At 36.0% G+C, this 13094-nt stretch overlaps 1 protein-coding gene across 8 annotated transcripts in view; it reads right to left on the reverse strand.

The window, feature by feature from the left end:
• The window catches only part of LOC145766388 (prominin-1-A-like), a 35554-nt gene extending 22681 nt beyond the window's left edge, over positions 1-12873 (reverse strand). For 7 of the 8 annotated variants that reach the window (XR_014288713.1, XR_014288714.1, XM_082578093.1 and 4 more), the window contains exons 1-6: positions 12753-12873; positions 12347-12458; positions 11051-11130; positions 8595-8803; positions 6304-6488; positions 823-912 (exon numbers count right to left, since the gene is read on the reverse strand). Coding sequence is in view for 6 of the 8 variants with exons in the window: in XM_082578093.1 (XP_082434219.1) it covers positions 823-912; positions 6304-6488; positions 8595-8803; positions 11051-11130; positions 12347-12458; positions 12753-12839 (763 nt within the window). In the remaining 2 variants the exon portion in view is untranslated. Of the gene's footprint in view, positions 1-822; positions 913-6303; positions 6489-8594; positions 8804-11050; positions 11131-11531; positions 11610-12346; positions 12459-12752 lie in introns of those variants that run through there. The other variant, XM_082578094.1, reaches the window with a different exon arrangement.
• Positions 12874-13094: the final 221 nt, after the last annotated feature.

Consider the following 13094-nt stretch of genomic DNA (forward strand, 5'->3'; position numbering starts at 1 on the left):
TATTGTTATAACGAAATCGATTCTCTATAAATCATGTTGATAGATAAGATTGCTGTGCAAATGCCAGCATTCGATGAATACAGTTTCCACGTTTTATAAACATGCAAACTAGTGGACGAAGCCCCTAGCTGTAAGCACCATGAAGAACACCGAGAAATAAAAGCACCTGACATCAATCTACTTTGAAATCTGCCGTGGTCAAATTCGAGTTTCAGGAAAACTTTTATGCACAAAACTGCTTATCAGACAAAGACTAAACTTTTTAGCGTTGGTAAAGAAATGAAATAGACGCTGATGTGATGTCTTCTGTTAACCTCTGCTCTGGTTCCTCGATGTTATTGAGGATGAAAAGTTATACAAGGATTCTTCATTTACAACGATTTGTATCTGTACTTTAAGAAAATTAGTTAACATTAAGCATTCTATTTGAATAAGATACTGAAGAAGCCGTATTTACAGCGACAAAAGCTTTATCAACAATTATACAAGTTTGTGAACCTGACTTATTTTGTTTACTTCTTATTAAGTTTAGCGATTGTTGGATGCAATATGATGCTGGAGATGATACCTCCTTCATGTCCAGACAGCACGATTGACTTTTAAAGTTAATAATTTGCAACTTTTTGTCTGGCGCAGAGATGGCATTCGGGTACGCAACTACGCATTCATTCCAAATGCCCGAAGCAAATACCGATCAATTGGTGATATTGGATTATACTGAAAGTGTTGAAATTATCACAAATGATGACGTTTAGTAGATAAGTGGATTAATTCGGTTGTTGGCCAAGACAAGGCCTAAACTGACTTTAGAAAATATCGTACCATCGGAGACTTGAGCCAGGTTGTCCAGCGGGGGTGTAGCGTATTGTAGGAAAGTATCCCGGACGGGGACTCCCACCGTGGTGCCCAGATCTGAAACAGAAAAATTGTTATCCACAATATTCATTGTCATCGTGATTGGAGCATCATAGTATCTATATGACTACTATGCTATGAAGTAGAAGCAAAATATAGACACACACAACACAACATTACACGTATACTAAACATAGAGGGAAACAACAAAGGGTGATGAGAATAGAACAATCTATGTACGCATCATGACATCCTGCCAACTACAATTATGGTCGGGTTGAATAATAACCAATACAAGCCAAAAATAATTTTAAGATAAAGGTAAATTTGGTTACAAACTACACAATAGTTTCCCAGAAAACCAATCAGTCGCTTTTTAAATTGATTCAACGTCTGCGGGTCTGCTACTATTCGGTGAGTTCCTAACCTCTAACCCTAAAACGGTAATGATAATTAGGCTACGGTACCCGATAATTTAAAAAAAAAATTGAAAAAATCCCCCGTTAAGAGATCGGACTCACCGAATCGGATTCACCGAATTGGACTCACCCAATCGGACTCACCGAAACGGGCCATTCCGACGTCTGCAGACTGATTTGCTGTCTAGGTTACAATTCACTTGTGGAGAGGGTCTTATTGGTTGCAGACTTTTAGAGACAAGTTTAATAAAATTCAATAGTTTGTATGCCATGTTTAAGTTTTGAATTAGCTGCCGTTGCTCTTCGCACAATTCTCATGATAATGCGACCATGCGTTTGATGATGATGATGATGAAAAACTAACCCTGTAGCACACATGGTACATTTTTGTTTGAGCCTCTGGGATCCAAGGCGTCTACTACCGGTAGTCCGGTACCTAAGTTGTCACTGTTTGTCCAGGCCAAATGGCGAACTCGCTGCGCTATGACTCACGCTGGCCTACGCTAAATCAAGTGGCCCGTTCGGTGAAGGTAGAACAAACCAAACAAGTTGATTATGACGATTCTTCTTCTTGCGTTGGAGGCGGTCGCAGGTCACGTAGTTATTTCAATGCACAGTAGCCAACAAATTGTTTGTTTATGGAGCATTGTTACTTGTTAGGTCCATATATCTATCCAGAGGTCGGTATAATGGACATTGACAGATAATGTGGTCTGCATTCTGAAAGTCTGAGCCACATGTTTAAAATGGTGAGTCGGCGAAGCCCCATTGGAACATTTTAGAACATGTCCAATGAGAGGAATTGTGACCATAATGGAGCGAAACAAAAAGACAATGAGACCGGTTCTGTTGAAAGTGGAGCCGGCCACCGCGTGCAAGGAATTGCATGGAGTTATTGATGACTATTTCCGGTAGTGAGTGCACGGATAATGATCATGCTTTTGCATACTTTCAACATCAGTCAAACAACAAATACACGGCTTAGTTGGCGCGCTAACAGCGGTACTTTTCATATTTCGTCGAACATTAACGTTTAACAGTTGAAACAAGCTTTAAACTAAATTGTAATAACAACCAACCAACAAATAACCACTAAACACTTTGGGACACTGCACGACAAAGAAAACATTGGAAGAATTTACGAACTGAGCATCTAGTTCATCAAAGGCCGCATCGGCTATAATACTGTAGTAGGTAGTAGTAGTAGTAGTAATAACATTTCTCAACGTTAAAATTTGGAAAGTAAACACAAACTTTTAGTCACTGGATATTGATATGTGCCTAGCGCATGGCGATCAATACTACTGGCCATCCCAACTTGGCAACAGCCAAATAATGTGGGGGCCTATTAAGTTTTGGCAACTAACAAGATATTAGGCGTAAAAAGGCGTCTTTGCATGATTTATTACTAACAAACAAATACTTCTGGATTAGAAAACGAATTTTTTAACATACTGAGTGTTTTGAAAGTTGGGTCACTCTTGATTTCATGTACCTTGATTCTGTTGATATCTTGATTCTCATTGTATTCTTAACATGTAGCTATTGTCCTGCTTTCTTGCCACTTATTTAAGAATATTACTACATCTTAATTACCTTTTGGCACTGTATTTACAATTTTTAGGCTCAAAAACATTACTTGACCAATAAAAATAGCTGATTATATGTTGTAACACTTGTCTCAGTTGGTAAATTGAATTTTCGTATAGGCCCCCACATTATTTGGCTGTTGCCACGTTGGGATGGCCAGTAGTATAGATCGCCATGGCCTAGCGCCAATCCAGTCAACAGCCGTGGCGTCACCAGATGGAGATTGTGTCGAATTGAACCATGCCCTTGTTCAAAAGATATCCTTCAGTTTGTGCACAAAAGAAAGATGTCAAAAACATAAAGAGCTAATCCATCATCATGCGACAAGAAAACCTTCCCTGTCTTCACAAACAGGATGAACTCAGCCGCAGAGTTGTATTTTTTTGGGTTGGAAATGAGCAAAACCAACAAAGTGACAAGAAATAAAGGAAATACGCGAATAGGTTTGATTATGTGAAGCGTGGGTGAAGCTGTCTGTTTAGTAACAACAGTGGCGGGTTGGTTTCACTTCAATATTCCATCAATTCTATGGCGAAAAGCACCAGATACAACGCGTGATGAACTAGTACAAAAATAAGGGTCTGCTACTATTCGGTGAGTCCGATTCGGTGAGTTCCTAACCTCTAACCCCTAGCCCTAACTCCTAACCCCCTAACCCTAAAACGGCAATGATAATTAGGCTACGGTACCCGATAATAAAAAAAAAAAATTGAAAAAATCCCCCGTTAAGGAATCGAACTCACCGAATCGGACTCACCGAAACGGGCCATTCCGCAAAAATAAAGCAACAAAAGTGGAAGTGGAATTAATGTTAGCGATTGGAGAACATGAATCAATCATTGATACAAGCACCGGAATTAGAAGAGTTTTAGGACAATAATATAATTTGTGTTGCACCAAAAAACGTTCAACTTTCTGATGCAGAATGGCAGCAGTTGATACAAAAACGGAAGTTTGTCGACACTGCACACCATGACGTCATAATTATTGGACAAACAAACAAACCAAAATTTGGACAAACAAACAAACCAAAATTTGGACAAACAAACAAACCCTGAAAAAAAAAATATATATATATAAAGTAAAAAACAATACAACTTTCGTCTCCAGAGGATAACAACAAATATTTTGATCGCATGAACCTAAAGTTGTTCAGAAAGCTGCTGGCTTCAGTCAGAGATCAGTTGTCAAAATCCTACGTTTTTTGAGACTGCACAAACTTGCAGCCCCAGCCCACGACATTTTGCGTCGTTTCAACGTTTGGCTAGGTAAAAGCGATGCACAGAAACGCCTTTTGTTTAATGAGTTTGCATAATCGCTTGTCTCCTCAAACATGCAATTACTGACATCGTGATGTGCCAATTATTGTTAACTATCCATCAAATAAAACTTTATGTTATTTTACGTTGATACTTGGTTACAAGTACTAGAATCAACGCAAGAGTTGGAAGAAATAACTTGAGAAAGCTTTGTTTCTCAAAAAGCACTCGCAAATCAAGACGAAAAGAGATTGTCTCAACAACTGCAGGCCAAAGAACGAACAAAGCAACATCCATCTCTGAATGACATAGCGCACCAAAAAGCTGAGCACTGAAAGCAATTAATTAATTTAATTGAGAGTACACTTCTTACAAGAGTGCTCAGCTTGTACTACTGTCGAAATTATTTGTTTGGATGTCTGGTACTAGTGATGATGCAAGAGGGGACGTAACTTAGAAGAAGGGGACCACCTCTTGAAAAGCTCAATAACTTGACCCCTCAAGGTTGCTGTCATTCTGTGGCAAAACCGCGACACTGGCATCAAAGCTGTAGTCAATGGACCGATTTAGTTAAATTTGCCCACCGAGGTTATTATAATAATATGATGGTTTTTATTTATCGTCGTTCTACAACTGCTAGCTATCAGTTTTTTAGCGACAGAGCTCATGCTTAATTTTGTATCAGATTTACGATGTCATCACATTATTATCTGACATGTCACTGTGTTATATGCAAGAAAAAACAACAATCGGTACCGTTTTTAACCCTTTGACGCACATAAGAAATTGGATATAAATTTTCAGTGAACCATTGTATTGTCTGTATTGTCTGAACCATTGACATGTCTGAAGAAATTTGTTCAGAGTTTCCAACTACTAGTTTCAAATTAAATTTTGATGTATAGAGAGGTTGCAGCACAAAAATTATATCAAAATATTACGATTTTGAAATATAAAATCATAATTTATTTTGTGGCACACATGCGTGCCACTGTACTTCAAAGGGCCTGCTACTATTCGGTGAGTCCGATTCGGTGAGTTCCTAACCTCTAATCCCTAACCCTAAAACGGCAATGATAATTAGGCTATGGTACCCAATAATTTTAAAAAAAAATTGAAAAAATCACCGAACAGGGATCGGACTCACCGAATCGGACTCACCGAAATGGGCCATTCCGGTTTTTAAAGCCTTTGGTATGACCCGGTCTGGAATCGACATCAGATCTACCACCACTAGAGCCTAAGACGAAACCCCTCGGCCACTGAGCTGGTTGCCCACTGAGGAAACACCCAGCCACACCACTTGGTACAAGTGAAGAAGACATTCGATCAATTAACACAGATGAGCAACAACACTTGAAGCACTTATGCTCTAAAAGTGTTAGTGTCGACCAAAGGACTGGTTCAACTTGTTTCACACTTGACACAAACCTGTTACATGAACGTTGACACAACGTTGTCAAACAACGAACGAACCTTTGTGCCCTCTGTACAAGATTTTCGAACATTCACTTGATGACAGTGAAGCGACCACTACATTGCACTACAAGAGGAAAGGTTACCATTTCCAAACAAGGTCCTAGTATCTTGTTCGCAAATTTTAAATTGCCAAGACATTTATTCTATTTTACTGCCAACGTATTTTAAATTGCCAATACCACTTTTTATCCCCGCAAACGTGTCAATGCTTTGTGGGACCATTAGATCGGGCTGTCAGGCAGGAAAAGATCAAATGACTGTAATAGTTCGTTTTATAAATAGAGTAAGTGAAACATCACACAACAGGACACCACATGATCATGACGTAAGAAGCATGACATACAATTCGCAGAACGCCGTTGGTTGTAACTCGCTTCATGGGTACACAGATGACGCATTTCATAGCTGAAAGATTTTTGAGACATTTTCTCAATTTGCTTTTATTATATGCAATGTAAACAGCGACGCAGTTAAAATTTGGTCAATCTAGACAAAGCTTGTAACGACAAACTCTTTCAAATTTAACAACTTAACGAAGAATCCAGTCTTCAAAAGCAAAACCTATTTTCTTCTTGTAGAGATGTGAAAATAACTAAAATGTTTTTCATTGCTTAAACGTCTAAAAACGTTCAAATGCGACTGATAATGATCAGTTGACCACAGACAACCAAAGTGCATGAAAGCATGAAACAAAAACTCACTGTCCAATTCTTGTCTCAACGTTGTATCAACCTGCCCATACTGGTCAACAATTTCTTTCAGCTGGCCAGGAACAGTATCGAGGTATGATATGGTGTTGTTGAAGATGGCCGTGGTTTTGTCGGGTATGATGCGCAGTACATCAGTTGTCCATTCATTGGTGAGAAACACGAAGACACAAGGAACTCTGTGGAATAGAGCATGCTATCAAAGACCTTTTTGACCACCTGCTACCAACGAAACACATGCAATGTTACTTGACTTAGGTACAAAATCTCTCTGTGTATGCAACAATTTATTGATATATTCAATGAGATTTTCAAATAAAATTGCTGTTTTATCGCGCAGTTTGTTTGTTGAGCGCATAGCCGCGTCGACTGTTACGTCAAGATGGAAAAGATGTCTTCTATTTTTACAACTTATATTGTTATGAGAGGGAAGGAAGGTATGGAAATTATTCATATCATTCTTTATGTGCCACTTCAGGACGTTCAAACTGACACCGCCCGTTGCCACCATTAAACAGGGTTGCCACAACCGTTGGCGATGCAAATCAAAATTAGCTTAAACCAACCCAGGAACCAAATGGGTCATTTTTTTACATTGATTGATTTGATGTCCGGAAATCTACTTGAAAGCAATATCAGCACCGAGTAGCCGCACGACCAAACGTTGTGTGATAAATGCTATGACGAATCCTAAACAGATGGTTACAACCATGCGATTACAAGTGGGCAATAAAATACTTCACATCTGCCCACTGTCGACAATCAATAACAAAATGAATTAATTCTCTGGTCAATATCTGCAAAATGCGCGCACAAGATAATGCGTGTATGCGTTAGATAATCGGGGATTACAGAAAAAAATACAACGCACAGAAGGTGTGCTCATCATAGGTTGGAAATATGTGAAGGTTTTTCAAAAGATATTTAATAAGCATCGCATGGATTTCTGAAGATAACAATCAAAGTAAAGGTTTTTTAAAAACACAATTACAACAAAAAATACAACACAGTGCATAGAGGTCACTCATATCGAATTGCAATATGATGTGAAAATTTTCGAAAGGACCACAATAAGGAACACATGCTTTTATCTGGGACAACGATAAAACCTTTTGTACATTTTTCTATGATAAAAATGGTCACTTTGCGTTGATCGAACGTTGGCAAACAACAACCGACAAAGAAAGCGTTTTTACTTCTTCCAAGAGAACGTGTCAGCTATTTTTTTACATTGTTTTAACTTCTTCAGGTTTGCTGGCTGGTTGGCTATTCTGCCAATTAATCGTTGTCAAACCAAAATCTGTTTACTGATAGACAAAGCCATAGCCCAGGGACTGCCAGTCCGCGGTTTTTCTGTGGAATTGGGCTAGTTTTGTTTCTGAAAATTTTAGAAGTCGTGGGTTTTGCCTGGGTTGATTTCGTTTCATTTTACACCAAATTTTATTAAACGAATATTATTTCTAGCTAAAAATTTATTTAACTTTAAATTGTACAAACTTTCAAATTTTGAGCTTGTTTCAACTTGTAAATGATTGGGCTACTTATTAGTGGAAAATGGGCTAGAAATGTAAAAAAAATCTGGCAGCTTTGCTCCATCTACCTTATTTCCATATGAGGATACCTCACTGGCATAGGAATGACATTTGAAAATTCCATTTAGTTTTCAAGACGCCTCGGGATTTCCAAACGTTTTAGGACATTCAGACAAATTCAAATAGCTTTTTATTTGAATATGAAATGTTGCTCACTTCTTTGTTAAAACACAAAATCAACTAACTATGGATGTCATTAACGCTTCCTTGAAAAGTTGAATGAAACATAAGGAAAACTATTTCTAGTCTTCAACTTACGGTAGAAATAAAACAGTAGTATGATCTTGATAGTCAATATAAGTACTAAGTAGCCTCATTGTATAATAAATAAAAAAAAACAAAAACAAATATACAATACGACTGGAATAATCCCAAGTGTAATGTTCTCCAAAGACAAATCATTCAATCACAGAATCTACATCAAAGATGGGGGTTCAATTCCCCAGAAGGGATTGATTGCTTTTAGTCTTTGCAAGGCAATTTTAAAAGTATTTTTATATGTACTGTATTTTTATTGATACTGCTTGGAAAATTTAACTAAACTTAGCACACGATTCGAACAAATCGACACACACAAACATGTAAGTGATGAAACCACAGTTTATTACATTGAACTGTACTTTGCAGTTTTTCTTGATTCTTCAAAGTAAAATTTTTATTATAGCTTATTATATATTATCCTATTCTACTCACGCAATGAACACGGACATGATAAGCAGTGACACACAAAGGCAGTGTCTCCATTTACTCTTGGCTCGTTTGTGGGATTGGACGAGTTCCCCGCCACAGTTGTTGCAGCAGGTGCGACAGGCACACATGATCAGGCCAACCAGGACAGTAAAAATGACGAACAAGATTCCAAATATGGCACAAGTTGCATAGCCAGCCTCGAAGGAAAGTAACTGGAAACGCAGAAAAGCAATTTATTAATCACCTGCCGCGTTCAAACGTCTGAATTAAAACATTGATCAGTTTCATTGATCAACATAACAATAATCTCTAAGTCCCGTTTCATATTGTTTCAGAGATCAGTGCCTGAAGACAGATTTGTTTCAATTTATCAGATGAGGCAAAGAAGATATAAAATCAACAAATTTAACTTTTTCAATGATTGAATTCCAACTATTTATACCAGATTCAAAAGTCATGCAAATATAATAAATTACAACATAGTTCAAATATAGTTCATGATTACAGGAATTGGTCATAAGCCATATATTAACATATTTTATGTTCTTCAGATTGTACGACAACAAATACTATAAACACATGAAAATAGCATATAATGTTCTCGTAGTCGTAAGCTCAATTTAGATTACCGTACCGGTACAATTTACCATTATATGCTTAAATTTCACCATAAAAACAAAACTATAATTATTACACAAAAGCACATGAACCTGCTTGTTTATACACAAACAAGCAAAAATCACGGATGAATTGAACTCATGCACATTGCAAATATGAACACAGCAACTAATAGGGATTTAATCGGTTTTCAATCAGGAGTTTTAAACTCATTAACACTTAACTTTCGTTACCGATTAACAACAACCTTAGTCCCACCAGATATTGTCACTTAAGAAACTATGCATTTATTAAACAGTCTTTTTTCTCCCGTTAATTAAACTACGGTAGCATTCTAGCCTATCCGCCATCCGGGTGTATGATTTTGGTTGAAATCACATCGTTTCAATGGAAACTCCAAAATATATTTTCTGCATTGTAGTTGTAGCATAAACGTAAAACTGATGAAAGTTGCAAATTATGCAACAGAGTTAACAGACAAAACAATAAGTTGAAAGAATTTCATGGTGTTACCTCATAAGCCACATACAGTCGACCATGCAAAGTCTTGCGGTGAAAAGTTAAATTTCATTAAGCAAAGAATAAATATCCAACAAACTCTTTAAACAAATAATCACATGAAAATTTTACAAAAACTACCAGGAATCATTAAAGTACGGTGCACTATATTCCTCTGATGGGTGTAAATGATACGCTCATAGAATGTTGGAAGTGATTCTAATGTTTTGTCAAGCAGAAAAGACTGGCTCTTTGAAGGAAGCTTAGAAAATGACCAAATATCTGTCAGCTCATGGAATGGTTTCAGATTTTGTATTATGCATTGTTTTTGCAGTATTTTTAATTTTTGTATTATGCATTATTTCTTACGTAATGGTCAATTGTCTTTGCACTGTTTCCTCGTCATATGGCACACAACAGTTTATGGCATATCTTTTATTATTCTTATGTTTGTGTTGTATGACAAATAAACTGGTTCCAATTCTTGTAGTTTTTATTCTTATTTCACTAATTTATCTGAATAACCTACTGAAAAGTGTGGGAGTTTATCAGGATCTAATTAATCGTTTCTAGCATTAGTTGCAACGTTCATCTGGTGAAAGTAATTTATTTTGCAGTCTTCAAACTATTCTGTTCAAATGCTAAACAATATCGCCACTTCCAACATCCTGTCAAAATTTAGCTCAACACACCAGAAGCGGAATGGCCCGTTTCGGCGAGTCCAATTCGGCTAGTCCGATTTGGCGAGAGCCCTTTTCGGCGAGTTCCCTATTTGGCAAATTTTTTAATTTTTTTTTTTAATTATTGGGTACTAATTACCATAGGTACCATAGCCTAATTATCATTGCCGTTTTAGAGTTAGGAGTTGGGGTTAGAGGTTAGGGTCTTATTTCAACGTTTAGCGACGTTAAAATGATGTAAAAGCGACAATAATAATTAGGCTACGGTACCCGATAATTTTTAAAAAAAATGTCAAAAAATTGCCGAATAGGGAACTCACCGAAAAGGGCTCTCGCCGAATCGGACTAGCCGAATTGGACTAGCCGAATAGTAGCAGACCCCACCAGAAGACACCATGATTTAAGTACGGATACAATGGAACCTGCTGTACTTCAAGGGAAAACTCATTGATAAGATTATTTCTATAATTATAAAGTCTTGAAATATAATCAATTACAACAAAAATATACAATAATAATAGAATAAAAATATTAATACTTTAGCACGACCACCAATAAAAATAAAACAAAGAGATTTTTTTAAATAATAGCTTACATTTCACCAAATCATCAGTGTATACGGTATACAAAATAAAAATATTGCAGAAAAACATTTAAACATACCGTTTGCCATTGGCTTAGAAGCTCTTGAACAAATTGTTGTGAATTGTCATTGAGTCCAACAATAATGTTGAAAATAAATTCTGAAGGCATAAATAATTTATGGATAACTGGATCATATACAAAGCTAAAACACTTAGTTTAGTAGGCCTATGCATTATAGTGAAACTCACTTAACTAAGCCACACTGAGAAAAGGTTAAATTAGTCTGATTAAACAGAGAAGATGGTATATTAATAAAATTGTATTTGATATTAATAGAAAACAGATTAATTAAGTGGATAGTTTCAGGAACCAACTGGTAATAGAAATTTCAATATTCATTGCGTGCAATTTCCAAAATCATTTTTAGTAGCCACAGAAGACAGTTCAACAATATAGCATATTGAGCTATACTGATAAGAATGACTAACAATAGAAAGCTGCCTCATCCACAACTAATTTCCACTTTGATGACGTTAGCACCAAGCTGGGCTACTATTACCCTTCTCCTTGTCCACTGATCTCACAAAAAGCCTTTCTGCTGTTCACATAACCTTTTTAAAGTTGACTTTGGTAGCCCGATAAATCTCAGCTCATCTCGTCTGATATGCCTAAAGTGTATATAATTTTTGTTTTTATTTTTTGCTCAAATGTTTGATCTACAAGTATGAAAACATTAATCCAGCTATGCACATTTAAACACTTTAAACGTATCTTTTTCATTCTGCTGCAATATAATTAATTCTGCCATTAAATTAATTCATTTTGCTGTAATATAATTAAAGCTACATCACAGTTAATTCATCTGCACAAAAATATATCTTAAAAAGTATGGTGGGCTATATAGCGATTGCTTTCCTGCAGACCACTTCATAGTTTAGTAAACGACTAAAACAAACAGTACTGTGTAAGATGGCATCATCTCAAGCCTAGTTTGCCATCTCATTGCATAAATTAAGGATCGAAACAACAGTGAAAAAACATACTACAAATATGACAAAAAGATGTCTGATTAAGCAAAAAATAGATTAGTATGAATAAACATAGGTCAATTTAGAGGCAGTTTATAGATTACACAATGCTATGTTGATATGATCTCATGTGACGTTTATTTATAAACAGAAAAAAATTGGCTATATGTTAACTCTAAGGCTAAGCCGTTTTGCATTTCTGTACATATCTTCACTGCAATAAGGAATCTGTTATTTTAGTCTTCTTTCCATTGCAACATCAGATTCTGTGTAATCAAGTGATTAAAACTGTAGTGGGGATATTTTGCTTTAATGAAATAAATAAAAATGGATTGTTGATACAAACCTTCTATGGTAGAAAAGGGTCTAAACACAATGTTGACAAACTCCCGACTCATTTCAAAAAGATGACTCAGCGAAGATATTGTGAGCTCCACATTTATTTCAGTATAGTTTCCCTGTGAGACAATTTAATATATTACAAAATAATGCATATGACTTTTTCAATATCTCCAGTAATGAAAAAATTATCTGCAGTTGCATAACAATTTTTATAACATTGCTAATAAGTCTCACACATTATGTTAATGTTTCAAAATTCATCCTGCTTAAAATAATTAAAACAAACTAGCCTATTAAAGATCTTATCACTTCCACGAAACTGAGAAACAAGAATAAATACCAAAAGACAATTTAGTTTCTCCATTGTTCATGTGAAATTTATAGTAAACTATCATTAAAGCATTTTTTACCTGAGTGATATTTGAATATGTGATATCCGAAGCCATTCCTAATGACAGAACAGACAACAAAGAACAAAAAAGCAAAAGCTGTTTCATTTTGTAAAATATAAAGTTTATGTCACATGCAAAAATTTCTGCAATAAATTTATGTTACAACAAAAATGAAACAAAGCAAATGCACCGAAAGAACAGGCAACAACAACTTAGAAAATAATTTTGCATTTCTCATAGTTGACAACAAACGTGAGACAGTGTTTAAGTTATTACTTCGTCATGGAATAAATTTTTATAAAAAATTAAAATTATGGGCTAAGAAAAACATTATATACTATTAGGAAGCAAAAACATATA

Source organism: Aplidium turbinatum, chromosome 3 (assembly GCF_918807975.1).
Source record: "Aplidium turbinatum chromosome 3, kaAplTurb1.1, whole genome shotgun sequence".
In the NCBI taxonomy this organism is placed as follows: domain Eukaryota; kingdom Metazoa; phylum Chordata; class Ascidiacea; order Aplousobranchia; family Polyclinidae; genus Aplidium; species Aplidium turbinatum.